This window comes from Amia ocellicauda, unplaced genomic scaffold (genome assembly GCF_036373705.1).
Source record: "Amia ocellicauda isolate fAmiCal2 unplaced genomic scaffold, fAmiCal2.hap1 HAP1_SCAFFOLD_117, whole genome shotgun sequence".
NCBI lineage: Eukaryota > Metazoa > Chordata > Actinopteri > Amiiformes > Amiidae > Amia > Amia ocellicauda.
This window is the reverse complement of record NW_027102682.1, coordinates 213,989-234,261: the sequence shown is the minus strand read 5'-3', so window position 1 is coordinate 234,261 and position 20,273 is coordinate 213,989. Positions and strand designations below refer to the sequence as shown.

Sequence of the window (20,273 nt, the reverse complement as noted above, 5' to 3'; positions counted from 1 at the left end):
GGCCAGTTTGCCATTGGGTCCTCCTCCAATCACGTACAGCTGCTTCTTGTAACTCGCGGCTGAGAAGGAGCTCACGTTCAACATCAGCGGGGCCGCCTGAGAGGAAATACAAACACCAGGATCAGCACTGAGAGTGACACAGACTGGGGGGCACGATGTACTCATGATGTACTCATGAAAGGCTTTACAATAATAGTTTTAGAGATTTTTCATGAGTTAATTACTAATCAATTGCACATCCTGTTTAAAGAGACAGTGTCTTCTTGCACAATCCTGGTTCTCTATGGGTGAATGTAAAAAAAATAATGTAAAAACTATTGTTTTGGATCCAGACAGAGGATGAAGCACTGGGTTAGTGATGGAATCGATATTTTCAACATGATTTTAGATAATTTTGGATATCTTTTATATATAGAGAGAAATGATTAGTAGTAGTAGTCGTATTATTATACACTCGTTTGTGTTTTGTTGAGGTCTTCTCTGTGCTTGGTGTTATAATCTTGCTTTCCTGAAGAAAACCACTGGGAGCCACTGTAGGTCACTGAGTTTCTCAATATTTAACTATATATAATGGTTATTAATAGAATGATAAGATATTTATTTTCAGGAATTTAAATAAGTGGTTCTCAACTCTGGTTCTGGACTCTTAATAACTTTCATTGAAGTAATAATCTGCTCAGATTTCACTTTTAAAATTGTGTAATAAAAAAGTTGATTCATTAATAAGTTATTTATACAATCCTGTACTTAATATTAAACCCCTACTGTTTAAAATAATTAAAAGGCTCTGATTTAGGAAATGATTAGTTCAATTAAGGGTTCAATTAAGTAATTGAGAATTCAGTTGGAACAAAAACCAGCAGGGTGGGAGGTCCTCCAGGACCAGGGTTGGGCACCCCTGCTTTACATGGTGGGGGTCTCAATGTAGGAGAATCAATCACTCTCCTTCCTTTTGAAAATAAACCAGGAATGTGTTTGTCCTGCAGACTGCAGCACACAAATCAGTGCTTTCACAGAACCAGTAGAGTCGAATCACTGCATTGATGCTGCTGCTTTTCCATGACTTTTTCACATCTTTGTTTGTAAAGCAACATCCACCAGTTTGGCTGAGGTCGCCTGAGATGAGTAAGTGTTAAACTATATGATGTGACGGAGGAATTCTCATCCCTGCCTTGCTGCTGGAACTGTTCAAGTCCGCCTTTGTTGTCATTGCGATGTTTTGTGTAAGTGATACCTTTTGTGTCACCATTTTTGCAACATCATGTAGGCTTTTTTGTAAAGAAGTGAAGACCACCACTTTAAGAAAAAGAAGTTTAAAACAGGTGCTTGTTTGGGTGTGTTTGAGTGATGTAGGCTATTTTAAGTTGAATGTTTGGGGACATCCTTCACAATTAGTTAACAGAGAAAGCGTCACCTCCGTCCAGCAGTTGTGAAAGGGATCATATGTTTCCACACTGTTCAGTCTCTGAACGCCGTCAAAGCCACCGATGACATACACTTTCCCTCCAAGGACTGCCATCTTGTGCCGCCAACGGCTGGTGTTGAGATACTCGATTTGGATCCACTTGTTGAGGGAGGCATTGTACTTCCATGCTTCATGCTGCGTCTCTTTCCCACCTGCACCAATGACACATTCAGTCACAAAGGAACTAAAGAGTGAAAGAAGGAACCTACACCGAAAACAACAGCTTAATTCAAACACAGAAATCCCCGCCATGCGGCAGCTGAATAGACAACTCTGTCCCAAACCACAAAACAGGGCTTCACAGAAGAAATGTCAGATATGAATCTGCATCCTAACTCTCTTATGGATTTTAATAAAAGTGGATAACAATTACAGAGTGCGTTGAGTGAAACCATGGAATACACCAAGAAATGAAGAGGAAGATCATCAATTCATTGCTTAATGAAATTGGCGATATAAGAGAGAGTTCCCAGTTTCAGATTGCTCTCTGTCTCTGTCATACTGTGGATTAGTCTGAGCAAATTATTTGAATTCGATTCCCCTATACTCATTTCTCAGTATGAAATACAAAATGAAACCTATTTCATCTCATGTTTGAGATGCTGTAAAATACTCTGCATAAAAGACAGCTACATCCTCTTAAAGATATTTTGTTGTTACTATAATTGTAATTATATTAGGCTCATATGGCAACTGATGTAGTTTTATACATATGTTAATTCCCCCACCCCATTTTTTGTATTTTATTGTAGCAACTCTTCAGACACTCATTTCACAGATAAGATATAGTGTTTTCTCACAGGAAGCTACAGTCAGGAACAAAGGGTTTCAATTCACACACTAAATAAAAAGAAAACAGAGAAAGAAAAGTCCTGCCAAACCACATCCTCATATTTAAACTCACATTTACATGAAAAAAAGATGAGGTTGTATTTTCTGTAAGTCAAAACCAATTATAAAAATGTGTGATTTGGTGTATATTTGTGTATGTCTGCACAGCTATATACCAAGAGAAGAATGTATATAAAAAATGAATCCACATTAAATATATTTGACTGTCTCTGTTACATAATATAACTTTTAAAACTGATTGTGGGAAATAATTGACCACAATCTTTCATTTTTAGATTGAGAGTTGATTCTATGAACACAATTACTGTGACTGTGGGGCGCTGGTGGTTTAATTTTGGGGCGCACTTACCTGATATGTACACTTCATTCCTGAAGGTGATGCAGGCAAACTCCACCCACTTCTTGTTCTCTGATTCGGCCTCCATCTCCGTGATGGGGAGCTTGGCCACCTCCAGCCGACTTCGGCGCAAGGGGTCGAGGCAAGTCACCTCGGACACAAATTTCTCATCCTTTGTGCAGCCGCCGATGATCATGAACACCTCCGACTGAAACTCCTGCACCCTTGGCTTTGTGCGCTCGGAAATGACCTGGAATCGCCACACAGAGTGAGTTCCTCAAATGAGCAGTGCGTGCAAAGAATCAAATAGTCATTTAACAAAGCTGTAAATTGTACTGGATTGTCTGCGGCATCTTCGTAACTTGCAGTGCTAAATGAATCTGACTAGGGCCTCAGACACGCTGACCGCACTCTCATATGACACACATTACTGTAGTTGCAGTATTTGGAAAGAAGAAAAGTTACTACTCAGTATCCTATGATTAAGACCAGTGAGACGACTCCACAAAGAGAACTGGCCATTCAGTGCATCAGAGTGGATAGCTCACCTTTAAAATAGTCATTCTCTCACTGCAACGGAATGATGACAAAAAGATTATTTAACAGAAGGAGTGCAAGCGAGCAATTATCATTCGTTTGTTCAAAATGCTCAAAGATGTTGCTCTGTGCAGTCGTGTCAGTTTCAAAATGTAATAGATTTATTGGGGAAAAAAGATTTCACACTTCTTGTAAATCATATTTTTGTTACAAAACGAAGAGTACGAATTAAGTGGAGGGCCACTGTAATAATATAACTAAACTCTAAGACTTCCAAATGTCCGGTCACCAAGGGGTTAGACCAAATCAGAACACTGGTCCACCACTACACACAGAGGTTTGGGAAACCAGTTTTGGGGAAGTAAATTAATTAAATAAACAATGTCTTTGGCTTTTATAACAAGGTGGTAAAACATGCTTTGAAACTATCTGTTTACATACATTGTTTTGTATCCATACTTGTAACTTTATGGATACATTTACCTAATGAGATCAAAGTCTCCTTTCCTGGAAGAAATTAGCCCACCTCATTTCCAGAAAGGTGATACATCCGTGCTTCCTGCAGAAGAGGGAAAGCCTCGGGGCATTTGCGGATCAACTCATCTCCTTCTACTCGCTCTACGAAGTACCAGGGGTCCACCAGGGGCAGGCGCACGTGTCTGAGGATGTCAGGCAGCAGGGGCAGCCGCTCGGCCTCCTGCGCCCGTACCCAGTTCATCACCGTCTCAAACACCTGCTCCTCCTCCGTCACGCACAGGTCGTCCCTCTGCAGGATGCTACAGAAGACGTCCTCGGGCAGCTCCAGGAACTCCTCATAGGCCACCACCTGGGGGAACTTCTGGATGATGTAGTTCTGGACCCGGGTCTTCAGCACGCCCAAGGAGTGCGTGTCGGCGAGGCGCAGGACGCCCACGCAATTGTCCGGGAGGAGAGCCTCGGTGAGGAAGTTTGCGCAGGCATCCACCATCCGCAGGAACTGTGGCGAGAAGAAAGGAAGCTGGGCTTTAATATAATAGTGAAGGAGGTTTGAAAGGACGCTTGTTTCTGGTGACCACAAACAGTCTTGGATAATTTTGTTAATTTGAAATATGATGCTGATGTTGATGTTGATGGGAATGTGAGGGAATTGAACAGAACAATCACAGGTACTTTATCCCCCCAAAATGAGGACATATAGATCAATCGTTTTCCAAACTGCAATAGTTATCCATTAAAAAAAAAGAATATGCTAACTGTTTAGCAATGGCTCTTGGAAATACTGCAAACAGCCAAGCTTGCTAACTCATGCTTATCTCCGATCTAAGACTAGTATAATCAAGATGTCAGGTTGCCCTGCTTGACAAGTACAGCGTTCCAGTAACACACCAACCTCTAAATTTATCTCTGCGACTTTCAATGTATCTCTTGTGACTCACCACAGGAATAAACAAGCACCTTTTTGCCCCCTGGGGCTGCTTAAATAGACACATAGAAATGGAAACAAAAATGAAAACAGCAGTCAGATTGGTTTTCACTTCCCTAAAGGTTTTCAGCTGGTTGGTATAAATAAAAGGTTCAAATGATTTTGCACACCTCTGTTATAGTTTTTTTTTTTTTTAGTTTTTTTTTTAAGTGAAATAAACACGTTGAAATCTAAAGGTGGCTTGTTGACACAAATACTACTGAATGACAAGTTTCTATTAACAAGTGATATTGAACCATGATTTGCTCCATATTACAAGGCCTGGGGGCATGTGTTTTATTTCTACAAACTTTGGTTATGAAATGATAGGAAACTGGAACCAACTACTAACAACATAAACTAAATCCTAACATTATTACAATAACTTGAGTGTATCTAGGAAGCTAATATTCAGTATAAAAAAAATGAGTGAAATTAGTGAGTTTACTGATTTTTGCAAGGTGCACTTTACTCCCAGATGAAAATCATTAGAAATCGTAAAGATGCGTCTTAAAGATATTTTTCTGTTTTAAACCTTTATTTAAGCCTTTAATTCACAAAAAAAGTTTCGTTTTGATTGTGTGGGAAATCTTTGACATATTTACAGTAAGAGTGAGAAAACTGACTACTGTAAAAGTGAAACCTGTCGCTAATTTATTTGTGTGAACACTGCGGAAGGGGCTGGTTTTATGCAGAAACACCTACATTACCACAGTTCAGTTAGAAGCCAAAGCTGTGATATAGTCAAAACCTCTTTCTGCTTTTCACCAGCTCCTGGCTACAAGTGTTTTCATACGCCTTCACAAAGGCCTGTAGTGTCTGATGTATAGAGACATTTAGCAATGTATTAGCCTTAATAATCTTACGCCAAAATCATTAGGGATCGGAGCATCTGTTGACAACTTGTGCGTCCAAGGGAAGAGCTAACTCCACAGACAGACAGGCAAGGAATCTGACCCGTGGCCCAGAAACTGTGGGGCAGCACCACTAACCACTGCTCCACTGCTTCACTGTCACCCTTACACATACATGTACACAAATACATACATGTACATAGCAGGAAGATGTTAACATTGTTTTTGTATACTGACTTATGATATACAGTAACCGAGTTAAACTTTTTGAAACTGTTCATATGGTACATGTAATAAACATGACTATATACTTACGTCCATGCATCTCCTACAGTCATTAATTCCACTGGAGGCGATTGACAGATCGGAGCTGCACACTATGCATCTTACACTCATGGACCGTTTCTTACGTGTATAATACGTGTGGAATCCCTTGGTTTAATTTAACATGAATTGTATATTTGTTTAGCTTTTCATCTTGCATGCATTTCTATATTGAATTCAGTCACCTGTCCATTAAACATGTATTTTTTGACTATTGCACAGAATTGTAATTAACATTGAAAGAGGGAATTTAGAGGCCAAGTCAACACCTTGAACTGGTGATTCATCAGACCAGGCCACCTTCTTCCATTGCTCCGTGGTCCAGTTCTGATGCTCACGTGCCCATTGTAGGCGCTTTCGGCAGTGGACAGGGGTCAGCATGGGCACCCTGACTGGTCTGCGGCTACGCAGCCCCATACGCAACAAACTGTGATGCACTGTGTGTTCTGACACCTTTCTATCAGAACCAGCATTTACTTTTTCAGCAATTTGAGCTCGGGCCAGCCTTCACTCCCCACGTGCATCAATGAGCCTTGGCCGCCCATGACCCTGTTGCCGGTTCACTGCTTTTCCTTCCTTGGACCACTTTTGATAGGTACTGACCACTGCAGACTGGGAACACCCCACAAGGGCTGCAGTTTTGGAGATGCTCTGACCCAGTCGTCTAGCCATCACAATTTGGCCCTTGTCAAAGTCGCTCAGATCCTTACGCTTGCCCATTATTCCTGCTTCTAACACATCAACTTTGAGGACAAAATGTTCACTTGCTGCCTAATATATCCCACCCACTGACAGGTGCCATGATAACGAGATTATCAGTGTTAGTCACTTCACCTGTCAGTGCTCATAATGTTATGGCTGATCGGTGTATGTAGTTATTCATAAGTACAGTGTAACTATGCATTACTACAATGTACTCAATATGTAAAAAGTCCGCCATGCTCCTAAGGTAGCCTCCTGATGGGCTTCCTTATCAGACAATTACTGTTAATCATTTTTACACATTAAGTACATTGTAATAATGCATAATTACATTGTGCTTAGTACCTACTATGTAAATACACTGTAACTTTTTGTAAAGTGTTACCTCAAAATCATTGCCACTGTCACTGAGTGACTGATCAACTAACTCCAACAATGTGTACATTGTTTTACAAATTATAGCTTTTATATTTACACCATTGGATGTAAATAAGGGACCATAAACTTGTATCCGGAGGTTTTCAGTCAGGAGGTAAGATATTCATTTTAGGAAGACTCCAAGAAGTCCTGGAAGACTTGAGCTGTAATATTGTCTGAAATATTGCTTGTAGGGGAGTACCAACTCTCTGATGTGGAAAATTGGATACTGCTAGACACAAAACCAATTTCAGAAGTATCTCGATATTGTGCCATTAGAGTTTTTTGACTCCAAGCAAAGTACAGCAAGAATGTGTTGTGTTTGCCTCTTAGGCCATGAAGTTAAATATATATAAATTTAACTGTTTTTTAAATTGTAATTTATTCTTGGAAATGTTATACTTCTTGAGAGAGTAAGCTGAACGAAACACAATTATATTCCTCACATGTAATGTTTTGTTTTTGTGTGTTTGTAAATTAGTTTGTGATCTAGCCTGGGCTATGTCTAATGATCTTAGATTCAGAGACACTCATGCCTAACCACCCCTCCCTCCATGTTTATTAATCTGTAGCTTAATCCTCACCTGGAATAGACTGGCAGCTTCCAGTATTTTCTGCACATTTTGCTTCGTAATGAGCACCTTGCTGGTGTAGGTGTAATCCAGGAGGATCTTCATTGTCTCTGCTTCCACGCCTTTAATGTGGATTCTCTCTTCATATTTCTCTTTCAGATCATTACAGAACATGGCCCTAGAAAACCAGGAGAAAAATCTCAAATTATTTGTTTCAGTTAATAATTACATTCAGTGGGGCGTTATCATTAACACCTTATTAGTACTTCTACTACTTATTGTAATAATAATAATTGCTGTGAAATAGTTACCCACACATGCAGAAATATAAATAAATCATTTTAGAAACTGTGACGGTTGTCCTTAAAGGGCACAAACAGGTGTGAACAATACTAAAAGACTGCCCTAGCCCCAATGATTTAGAAGGAACAGCTCCTGCTAGCTGTCCAGACTGCTGACCGGTCCCCGCTTTAGCTGGACCAGGATGCAGAACCGTGAGATCTGAGTCCTCAGACTTCGACCAAACCTGTCCCTACAGATCCACTCTCATCCCAGGAAAAACTCACTCCTTCCCCGTGTCTGCTTTCACCATAAACAAATGACTCGGAGGGGAAGCAAAGCGCTGTGCCTTTAGTGCCCGGAGATTTGTGTTTCTAGTTAAATTGACTTTTCTGCTCATAGTGACTTTACTGTAAGTGTCTTTGTTTTGTCTTCAATCTGTGAAAGTGCTATGTGGCAAATTGTTTTATATGAGCAGTATATCAAATACAAAGTGAATGAACTTTGACTAATGGTAATGAAGGCATGTTCTGTGGGGCAAGTAGTCAAATTGACTGTTTTGTGTGTGTCTAAAATCCAGTGTCTTACTGCTCAATTGTAATTTATCGACTTTCTTTACATATTACTTCTCTAAACAGGCATTGTGCAGAAACCTAATTATACCAGACAAGTGTATTATATGGTAAATAGGTCATTTTAGCTACAGTTGCAAGATAAAAGCAGTAATATTCTTATTTTTTATGTGAACATACTGAAAATATATGGAAATGTGTGATAAGTACATTTATATAGTACAATGCCCACGTGAACATAAAATCAGTTTGCTTGTCAATGTAAAAGCATGCCTAGGAGATATATATGTCAGTGCAGTGGCTCTAGGCTACAATTACTGCAAACAGCTACTCCAAATGTATGGTCTAGTATTACCATAAAATGCAAAACAAATGTGGTAATACTTTTTAAACTGTTAGATTCTCAAGGGCCATGTCCTGGTGAGCAACCTGAGATCCTGTCATGATTTACAGGGTCACAAGATAAGTAATGCTTTTCACATTCATAAGAAAATATGTATACAAACATTTACTTAAGCACTCAATAAGATGGATTGGACTAATCAAACCATTCCGCACTTCAAACTGATTTGGATTAGATCTCCACCAGCGTCCTACAATCTACCTGCAACAGGTTAACTTGAAATGTGTAAATTGTGCTTCACAAAATCAACTGATTCCACACTAATTGATATTGTTTTAGTGTAATAACAGTATGCCCATTAGTCCTCTTACTACAGAGAAAATATAGTTTGATGGGGAAGTACTTCACAATTATTTTTTTAACTTTGTGAAAAACTAAGCAAATTATAAAAATAGGGTGCGTCAATGAGTCAATGTTCCAGACAAGATTAAAGCTATCATTGCTGTCACCTATCTTCACTTAACCCTAATCTTAAGTAAAGATATAGCGTTTCATGGTCCCAGCTTCTCTCCGTTGTCTAATCCTAAATGTTTTCCTTTCTTAATCAACCATGCCTGACAAAGTGTTATTTATTGTAGATATTTTAGATGCAGCCTAGTGGAGATATTCTGTATTGGGGGTGTTCGAAAAACTTGTGACTGACATACAAATGCTGTAAAACACCTGGTTTTCACAATGTGTTTATCTTTAGAACCAAAAATGTAAATAACAGCAATAATATCGCACATAGTGAGGGCAGACCCCCTCAATGTGTGGCCCTGGTCATTCTTACAAGGAATCCAGAAATGAACATTATAATGGCAGCCCTGGAACTGCTCTTACCTGAAGTAGTTGCTGGCCGCTGCTAGGACGACCCTGTGGCAGGGGAACTCGGTGTCTGCTACGTGCAGGGTCACATCAGTCAGGGAGTTCTCGAGGCGGAGCGAGTCCAGGCCCCTTTGGAGCTGCAAGGACAGCCCAGAGTCATCGAACTTCACCCTGCCCTCACAGGAGCACTCCAGGACCCCCATGGCCTCCCTGAGCTGGTCACTCTCCAGGGACCCCAGGGGTTCGTCCGTGTTCCTTTCCACCGAGTCGCCCATCTCACTCACACAGAACCCGCTTTCTCCAGAACCGGCAGCTCATCCTCGTATCGCAACAGCGGCTGCAGTGTATCGGACTTTGGCTGTTTTGTATGTTCGTGTGTGGTAAGCATGTGTGTGTGTGTGTGTGTGTGTGTGTGTGTGTGTTACGTTCTCTGCTTTCCTGCTGGGCCACACTACAGCTGAAGGGTGGATTTCCTGTTAAAGACTGCGTGCTTCGCTTATCTGTAGCCAGCAGGTGCAAAACAGGAAACTGCACTTTCTCAACGCCATGTCGACAGTTAAAGGAGTCGCTGGGCTACATCTTTGAGAACTTCCAATGTGAAAGTAACGGCCTTTTGAAAAATAATTCCCATGCCGTACTCCTCACTTCGGCGTCCGTTATGAAGACGCAAGGTTTAGATTATTTTTTCTCTGTGCTTCAGTATCAAGAAGCTTTCTTTTTTGTAATTATACTACTAATAATAATCAAAACAATATGCTGAGCTTCGGAGCACTGTCTATTCATCAAACCTTACCTCTATGTCTCCCAGTTCCTTTTCAACTAGTCTTCAAGCAGGCAGCAAGTGAAGCAATAGGGAAGGAGGAAGTATGTATGACACAAAAAAGAAAAAAGTGTAGCAACACGAATGGATAACTAGACCTCAATATATGGACATGTTAAATACAATGCAACTGCACTGCTAGGGAGTGCAGTTAAGTAGGAGATTTGTGAACTCAGTTACACCTGACAGACTGTTGGATGCCCCCGAGAAGATGGGGAAACCAAAAGTCTGAGTTAGCCGTCTTCTCATCCCACATGTGTAGAACAGATCTGAATTGTACAAGGTGAGTAATTGAAGAGGTATTTAACAGCAGATTATTTAAAACTCTCTGTGAATCTCCAAACTCTGTAGAGCTAATTAAGGTCATTTTGGGATGCACAGAGTCAGCTCTGGGACTGCTGTGAGATCATCTTCATTGGGGAAAGAAAACAAAGGAATCACAATGACACTGAGTATCGAAAGACGCACATCGGCCTACTGCACACGCATCTAGACGATACACATCACAACGTGTAGTATGTTTGGCATTGCTTTCGCTAACAATCTCAAAGACCAAGTACTTGCTTTACAGCTAGGTTGTGTAATTCAAATTCCTCAATTTAAATTTGTCGTACATGTTTTATTTTAGTTACAAAGTTTTTTGTGCGCTCTTTCAAAGTCTGTCACTGCTTGTTACAAAAACGTTTTAATAGGAATTTCTGCAAGGAACAAGTACAATGCTATCACAATGCTATAATACTAATCATTAATAAATAAACTTACTCAAAACTAGCACACAAAAAACGAATGTACAAATTCTTAGTAATGTACAATATTTGGTAGCAATTGCTAGTAATGTAAAATATAAGTAAATCTATTACTTATGTTCAGTAAACAAATATACTTGTTATTGTTTAATATAAGTTACTTTAAAAACAAAACAATTCACCCTACAAGTCATTTTAATTAATAGCTGATAAAAACATTCAAGTACCAGTTACTTGGTTTAAGTAATCCCAATATAACAAGTGCATCCAAGTAAATTTGCAGTAATATGCAAGTAAATGTTTAATTGTTATAAGTAAAATAAAAATAATAAGTCATTTATTTTTGTGAGTGTACCAGGCGGAACCTATTATGTAATTAGCAGCTGGAGACTGCGCCTGCGCGTCACCTACCGGATCCATAAGCTTTGTCGATTCGGAGGCGTGAGGGGAGGGGAGGGGAGGGCTGTGCGGGATCTGAAGTCTTTGCAAGAGTTTCTCTCCCACTTGTTCAGACAGGTGAGGCGGTGTTGTGTTTGTTTTCTCCTTTTTCTTGTTGGGGGCTGATGTCTACTGTTTGTACTCCCTGGAGTCGAGGGGTCAATGGCTGCGAACTGGCAGTCAGTGCGGAGCTCTGTAAGCTGCGGCCTCGCTAGGGCAGCGCTACCTCGGATCATGCCCGGCTGCAGATTAAAGTTAGTGCCAGTGCACAGAGAAAAGAGCTGAGCTGAGTTGATCCGGCTGTAGTCCCGCACTGAGGGTTACTGTGCTGTTAGTGAAGTGAGTGAAGGCCGGGCCTCGACTCCTAGCACACTTGAGCGCTGGGCTGACGCTGCTGCTGCGGCGCTTTGCAAGGCTAATCGAGTTCCAATGCGAATGCCATATAACACGATATAATTATACATTTATTTTAGTAGCATAATTGATAATTACATATACTAATTTAAACTCAATATGTATTTATGGCACAAAAAAATATAGCTAAAGCTAAATTGCATTTCCCAAACGACACCCCAAAGCATGATCTATACTGAACATGTAATACTTTGGTCTGAATTGTTTTAAAGAGAATAACGGCTGTGATGCGCAGGCGGGTGTACAGAGCTGCAGCCCCGCCCGCTGGCCTGTATACTAGTGGCATATACTAACAGACGATGTCGGCTATAGGCTACAGCGCAATTCTATTATAACGTCGTATTATTAATATAATATGGAATTGCAATTCCAGCAGTAATAATTCATGTAGAGCTTTCAATATGTTCTCAGATATTTTTTAGTATGTAATAAAACCTTTCAACCGACAATCTGTACACCGGTTTTTATTTTAATTTAGTTTTTTGTTAGCTGTGATGTCAATTTCACCAGTGTACACCAGAGCATTATTAATACATGACATTGTCAATGTCAAAAACATAACTATTTGATATGTAAAACCAAACGATTTGTGGTTATGAATTGAGTTATGAGTAGTTCAGTTACAGAAGTTGTCAATACATTGTGATTTGGCATATCTTGTTCCTCTTAGTACAGTACTCTCCATAGTTAGTGTGTAGCTGGAGCAGGACTTAATTAGTCTCGCACTCAGTCTCCTCTAGGGGGCAGCAGCAGTGGTTTTGGGGTTCATTGTTTTGGGGGGACACACACTCAAATTCATGCACCCAAACAATGGAGCTTTCCTTAAACAACAGTCAACACAATAATGAAGAACCCACAGCTTTGTTCTAGTGCCTGACTAATCTATTCATTTGTGATTTCATTGCAGTCTTGACTGTTGTGCTCATGTTTTTATGTCAACATAATTTAAAAATGAACAAACAGTTTTTTTCTAAATGTACAACACGTCTGCCTGTTTCGTTTCATTCAAAGGACACAGAGAAAATACTTGTCAAACTTTCAAGGGGTCTCTCGCCCTTGTTCTGCAATAAGTGGGTGGTGTGGTCGAATGTGGACTGTAGAGGACGCCATACTCTACCAAAGATATTGCAACTATTTTAAGTCTATTCCTATTGATAACGGTTGATAACGGTCACTAATCCATATAATGATAGCAGGTTTCTAAAATGTGAATTACTAAAATGTGTAACTGATTATAAAAATGTAACTGAATTTAATTCTAACTATTGCCAAACTTTAAAATAAGGTGGTGTGATTCCACATGAATTAATATACCACAGGATTAACACATGAATATACTTAATCTGATTTCTGATTACATTCCTATAGTGAAAAGTAATTCACTATTAACAGAAACAAACCCCTGAGCTATGTATGATCTGATGAACCTCAAAGACCACATCCTGAATGGAAATAGATTAATAGATTATATCTAATATAGATTATTATTAGCCTGTTTGTCACATTGATATAAATTAAAATCAATGCTGTTTGAATGACAGCTGTAAGACTTTATATCCAAACAGATTGTGTGAATGAACTCTGTAGAGATGTTTATAACAATTCAAAAAGGTGCAGCTGACCTTCCAACTGCTCCAGCTTCTCTGTGCGCCTCTTTTGTGAAAATTGACTAAATGTTTGCAGTCAAACCGCACATGGCAGGGTTTGTTTTAGGATTTGTAAAACCAGTAGCAATCATACATTTGTGTTTGAAAGGATCACTGAAATGAGAGAAATTATAGATTCAGTTCAGAGCTCCAAATGCCACAGCTGGGAAACTAATAACCGTCAAGAATATCTGCATGATCGATAGCATTTTTTTTGCTTTAGGTTCAAAGGTTAAGTAAGTTTCCATCATTCCACAATATGACTTATTGTGATTTCGTTTGTTGCAGTGATCTTGTAAACATAATGTTGTGTATATGTAGTACTTATGTGCATATGTTAGTACATTCCTCTTATGTTGGAAAAACACGTCACATATCTAAAATCACATCATACCACAATTTAAAATCGTTTTAGATACGCATGGTGTATGATCACTTCCTGGACATCAAGAACACAGGATTTGTTTCCCCCAACAATTTATAAACACTTTAGGCAAAAACAGTGAACAATCAACATATTTTTAAATAACATTAAAACAAAAACATGATAATGGAATACAGGTCTTTTTGGAGTTGCAGTATACAGTCCTGATCTTGGAATCCTGGGTGTCTCAAATGGTAAAAGCCTTCTACATCATACATTTGGGAACATTTAAAATCAGACTGGATAGGATCCTTGGATCCCTTAGTTATTAATGTACTCCAAACGAGCACGATGGGGCGAATGTCCTCGTCTCGTTTGTAAACTTTATGTTCTTATGTTATTACATGGAAAACCATACAATCCAGACACTGCTGAACTCAATCTGGACTCAGTTACAGCCAAGTATGCTGTGGCTTCACCAGCAGAGTGCGACTGGTCAAGGCATTGGGATTCGGCTGGCCAGCGCTTCCTTGGCGTTCCACGCAGGAGCAGCCCCTGTGGCTTCTGAGGTGTCTGTGAGCCCACACTGTTTTCAGAGGCCACGTCTGCACGCGAGTCTGTCATGCCAAATGTCATGCTGGCCAAGAATGGTAAGGATTTGTAAGTAACCCTTATAATTCAGTTTTACCAATTTAATTTAGTTTCATATTTCATATTTAAACTCTACTGTTTGTGCTGTGGACTTGCAGTTTGGAAAGAAGACGATGTCTGGATCAAATGCTGCAGATGTTGTAGCTTGGTCTTCATCTGCTTATAAAATAAGAATTCCATACTACAAGAGTACAAAAATGGTAATTTTAGAATGCTAAAATAAAATACTGTAACTTAAACTATATATATATTCTTTCTTATCCAGAAAGTGCCTCGGGAATACACTTCAACAGCAGAGAATTTCAATTACATTTGGTCCTGCTTCCTGTTTTTTTAATTTATTTATATTATAAATGTATTCCTAATAAAACCTTTGAGAAATAGCATTCCTTCATTACTTCCTAGGTGCAGATGTGCTCTGGAGAAAGTATGCTTTACTGGTTTCCTTTATTTCATATCCCCCAACTGGCGAAAGAATTACATATGTTCGAGATACATAGGCCACCCTTTGAGAGTTACGAAGTCCTGTTTCCCAGGTGACATGACACCGCTGACCTATTCCCACGGTATTCAGTTGTACAATGCAGAGCCATCCACTGCAGTTTCAACTGTTAATTTCTCACTCCAGTGCTCCTCCATCAGTCTTCATCTCTGGCAGCATTTCTCATGCACTTTGGCTCGCGTCCAACATCGGTTATTCCTTGAATCTGATGCTAGGGATGCTGAACAGGAGAAAAGGCTGCTTGACAGATATGTTGACGTTCCCTTCTTGGGAATCACTGGCTGCAACAGTACAACTTCATTTTAACTATGTAAGTGGTAGGCTCAGACCATGACACTGTCCTGCATTTTGAAAGTTGCTGCTGGCTCTGATACGGAAGACAATTCACAGTTCCTAAGGTGAAAAATCTCAATGTGTCTCAAGGCACATTTTGTAAGCTGCTTGGTGTAGTCCAGTTGGTCAAGTCTTTCTGGTAAAGAACACGGACATGATTTCTTGGCCCGTACTGATTATTCCGTCTCTGACTAGTCAAGGCCTTTTTGGATTCCCAGTTCCTTGAGTGGTTGGTCCTGGCCTGGTCTCTACTTGACCGATTTTCAGTGGCAGTCAGCTTGGCTGCTAAATCTGGAAACTGTTTGTCATATAATACGACTGTGTACTGCAGCTCAGGTGTGATGAGGCTCTGACACCATTTTCTGGTCACTGGGTCCAGGTGGGGGTTGAGGTTGTATCCCTGAATGACTGAGGCACCGTACTGAAAGGGCTTCAGGGAGGTGTCTTTGATCTGTGAAGGGTCCACAGCCCCTCCTTCCTGCAAACATGTCTTCATCAGCTGCCTCCTCCTCTCCTGAAGGCGTGCCACTTCTTGCTTCATTTCATCCCGTCCCATCGTCTCGTCGATTCTCCTCCAGAAGGTGGCGTTGAAATGCATGTAGATCTTCCAGTCCAGGGAGTTCCACTGCTTTATCTTTTCCATGGCCTGAGGGGACAGTTCCTTCCTGGTCTTGTTGCTCCTGCTGTTGAGCTTGAAGGAGACCACATCATCCAGTGTCCAGCAGAGAGCATTCTTCAGTAGGATCATGGACTCATCAAAGTACTCGGAGATCAAGATCAGGTGGAATTTCTGCTCTATCATGACGATGGTCATGTTAGTGTATCTCTGGCTATCGTTGCCATTGTTATTGAAGCCAAAATCGAACGTCAACAGGTTTTTGGCATAATGGTTGTTGGTCAAGCTGGCGTTGTAGTGCTGCCATGGGCTCGTAAGGAATTCGTCCAGGTTTTGTACCTTGTTGAATGAAGGAATGCTCTTGTAATATGAGAAAATGGACTCCATCATGGTGATTGGGTTGCGAAGAATGGAGAAGTAGAAGGAATCTTGAGGCATGACCTTCTTCACCTGTGAAAAGAAGAACATATTTTTTTTAATGCTTTCTATGTTGTGAACACAGTTATGCTTTTAAAATACTTTTTGGTCTGCTGAATTCAAACAGAATAATGGTAACAGTGCTAATGGTGCATGTGTTGAGCTGCTCCTGTTTATAGAAAGTAGAAGATATACCTTTAAAAAATAAATAAACTAAACATGAGATAAGATTCGGAATGTCAGCAGTAAAATGTAACCGTTAAATGTTTAAATTACAGTCAGTCTGTTCTTTTAGATCTCACCTAAGTTCCAAAATTACCTTTGACCTGGAGCAAATCAAAACTTTGAAATACCCGCAAGCCAGATTTTTATAATTTGAAGTCAATTTCTACTACGCAATTGGGTACACATTTGTGACTTGCAATTTGTGGTAAGTTAATGTTATTTGGTGTCTGCCTTTTTTAAATTACACTCCTTTGGAAAAACATTAACCATGAGACAGATCTGTTTTTTTCCCCTTCTTTCCTCTCCAAGGTTTTCTTACTGAAAGATTAATCACATACGGTATATACATTCATCCAAAAGAAGTTTCTTAAAATGTTGACTATACAATGTGTTAGAAAGTGTATTGGGGCAATTGAAGCCTTTATTATTTATTACTTCAGCTGATGCATACATTGATGTAGAGGTTCTGACTAAGTATATAATTGTTCTCAGACTATTAAATATGGCTGCACAGTTTAGGGCTACACTTTAAAAGAGAAAAGGTGTTTTTACATCAAATAATACACTTGTGTATGTTTTAAAAACAGCAGTTGCCATCAGGTTAGAAACACAGAGCTTCTGAATGAGTCTAAAGACAATGTAGAGTTATAGTTATCCCATTGTGCATATCAAGAAAAGAGCCCTCAGTCAATTAAAGGTTGTTCATACATCTGATTTAAATGACCAGACCAGGTAAAAGCTCACCTCCGATGCCAGGAACCTCATGTGGTTGCACATAATGTCATATCCCTTCACGGTCTTTGACCTGAATCCTTCAACAAAGGGAGCCGCAAAATACAGCGGGTAAAACAGCTGATTGTGTCTGCTCAGGGGGAGAGCGAATGTGAGGTTTCTGCTGTCTCCAAACCGGTACAAAATGTTAAGGATGGTACTGCTGGCTGTCTTGTGTGTTTTGAGGAACACGATGTGTGTCTTTGCCTGGCAAGTGGATACCACTCCCCTGTCTGGTTTTAAAGCAGTGGATTTTATCATTGTGGAACTGTTTTTTGAAAGCAGGTTTTGTTGAACAGAAGTAGCTGCAGAAAAGACAGATGCTTGTGAGTGTAGGACCTTTGTTTGCAACATTTTATCTTTCTTTGGATTTATGACTAAAGATGCTGGGAAATGGTCATCTGAGGCCTGCACTGATATGGAGGACAATGTTTTTGTTGGCACCCTTGAAGACACCGTCTTGTTTTTCTTGGCTGAATGGCTAACAACCTGTCTTAGGGTCACTTTCCGCTCAAGTGGTCTGACCAATGATCCTGGTTGAAAGGGTAACTCACTGGTATTGGGGTCAGTGGATTTTAGAGGTCCTGTATACTTCATGCCATTACTTCCTAAACTTGACCTAAGGCTTGTCTTGACGATGCCTTCACCACGAGCTGCAGTTGTTTCCTTTTTGAGTTCTTTTGGCTTCTCCGGGGTCATAGCTGTCGTGCTTTTTTTGATTGGACGAATGGCCTGTTGCGTTGGACTGAAAATCTGCACCGATATGATAGGTCGGGAATCATCTTGCGTTACAGGAGGAGGTGAATCCATCAAGCTCTCCGCTTCCTTAGTGGTGTTATTGCCATGTCTGAGTTTTTCAGTTCTTTTGGTTTGTCCCTCGTTCAGAGTGGTTTCCCTGCTCCGATGCTGGGTGTGTTTTATAAACGGAAACTTGTCAGGAGGCACTTCGATCCCCTGCTGTGTGGTTGTCATCGTCTTTTGGAATTCAAACTTGAACCTCATGTTCAAAAACTTCTTGTTGGCAAACTGCTTCAGAACCTTGTCATTTCTGAAAAATACAAAACATTTTATTAGCCTTCGAAATATGCAGAACAAGCTACCTGTATATATTAAATCTGTTTGCCTGTCTCTGGTAAAAAGAGGACCCTCTGTTCATACTTCCCCCCCATGCTGAAAAGAATGATGAAATGGTACACTGCTGAATAAGATTTTCCCAAAAATATACCTGGCAGGTATTACAATGTGTGAATGTTAAACTGAACGCTATTCTTGAATTTGATTGCCTGGAGACACAAACATTGCATTGATATATATGACAGTACTTGTTGTACGATGGCTGCTGGATGCAGGCTCCCAGCATACATAAGCATATGATAGTCTGCAGTACCTGAAAAGTACAGCAACTGACCTGGATTGTCGGGCCACCCCCAGTATCTGAATAGTTACACAGAGCACGGTTAGGCCCATGAGAGCCATCCACATGAAACGCAGATGACTGCATAGAACTCCCTTTATGCGCCTGAAACAGAAAGGAAAATGATAAAAAATAGGAGTCCAGTTCTGGTGCCCACATGAGATTGTGGTCAGATCTGAGCTAACTTTTCAAAATCAAGTCACCACATTAGATGAACTCAACTGAGAACCCTAGAGACATTCTGTACTTGTGAAGAAACAGACGTTGAAGATTGCAGGTGGGCATCTTATCAGAGAGGATGCAACGTAACAAATGACTTCTCTAACTAATGGGTACACCCTGTATTGTGTAGCTATTAAGCCTAGGTGGCTTTCATTGTCACACTCTAGGCCATGACCACAAGATGGAGCTAAAGAGTTCAGAATTCATTAGCAAGAATAGACACACTAAACCGACAAATGTAGATTAGTCTTCCTTTCAGCGAACACAGACAATATCCCTTGTGATTTTAAGAAAATGCAGTAGACTAGGATCCAGGATGTGGTGGCAGCTTGGATACTATTTTCAGTACAGACACAAATCTGTTTTACTGTCTTCTGACATAGTATATTTTGTTCTTAAATCTAAATTTGTCCTCTGTAACCATGTACAGTCCCCCAGGGCTGTGCAATGCATTTTTGGGACACCAGTGTTTTTAGTTTTTTTGTTGTTGTTGATTTATAATAGGACCTGCATATGCCAGTAGTATTGGCACAGTATTTATTTGATTTCTTACTTAAGTGCTTCCCCACTGCTTCTGAACTCAATTTTGTAGCCCCATAGCCTAAATTGGGAAATGGCAGATAATTATCCACACTGACCTACTACTGAAGCTGGACTTAATGGCAAATACCAAGCATCAATTCTTTGACTTCCTGTGGGTCAATATATTTCAGAAGCTTCTCTTATTCGCCACAAGAGGAGGATGTATGTGTACACAGGTTAAACACATTTTGTCACTGTCCATCGATTTATATAAATTCCCTGGCACATCACTGCCAAGTGTATTATTAAGCTTTTGAGCAGCCAGATAACTGTCATGCCAGTTGTGTGTTCTTTCATTTTATTGCATTGATGTTTCTAGTCTACTTCTGGTTGTGGCTGGATGTGTTTTAGACAAATCAAATTCTTGTTGAGATTTTCCCTGCCATTCTGTCATTCACTCTTATATTGTTACAGTAAGGCTCTTCTGACACTGGTATACACCACCAAGGTTTTGAGGTTTTGAGTATGACTATTAATTCGTAATCAATTACAAATTACACATGAAATTGATTTGTACAAACCTGTAGCATTTTGTTTAATTTCTTTCCAT

The 20,273-nt window shown here is 40.0% G+C and overlaps 2 protein-coding genes across 2 annotated transcripts; both read right to left on the bottom strand.

Moving 5' to 3' along the window:
• Positions 1-6: 6 nt before the first annotated feature.
• On the bottom strand, positions 7-10,407 carry LOC136721591 (kelch-like protein 6; the record flags this gene model as incomplete). The annotated part of the gene is made up of 6 exons (XM_066697410.1): positions 9,578-10,407; positions 7,514-7,679; positions 3,718-4,167; positions 2,667-2,904; positions 1,415-1,617; positions 7-96 (listed from the first exon to the last, which is right to left on the bottom strand). Coding segments are annotated over exons 1-6 (1,407 nt in total), but the record flags the coding sequence as incomplete, so codon positions are not given.
• A 3,679-nt stretch (positions 10,408-14,086) lies between these two features.
• Positions 14,087-19,018, bottom strand: LOC136721588 (uncharacterized). Its single transcript, XM_066697407.1, has 3 exons — positions 18,914-19,018; positions 17,479-18,553; positions 14,087-16,542 (listed from the first exon to the last, which is right to left on the bottom strand). Exons 1-3 carry the CDS (start codon positions 18,985-18,987, stop codon positions 15,562-15,564), a joined length of 2,130 nt encoding a protein of 709 aa, XP_066553504.1. The 5' UTR covers positions 18,988-19,018; the 3' UTR covers positions 14,087-15,561.
• Between the last annotated feature and the right edge of the window lie 1,255 nt (positions 19,019-20,273).

Coding starts and splice junctions, on each gene's coding strand:
- LOC136721588 (XM_066697407.1), bottom strand. CDS start 18,987: ATGTGGATGGCTCTCATGGGCCTAACCGTGCTCTGTGTAACTATTCAG. Junction 18,554..18,913: donor GGGGTGGCCCGACAATCCAG/GTCAGTTGCTGT, acceptor TGTATTTTTCAG/AAATGACAAGGTTCTGAAGC. Junction 16,543..17,478: donor TGAGGTTCCTGGCATCGGAG/GTGAGCTTTTAC, acceptor TTCTTTTCACAG/GTGAAGAAGGTCATGCCTCA.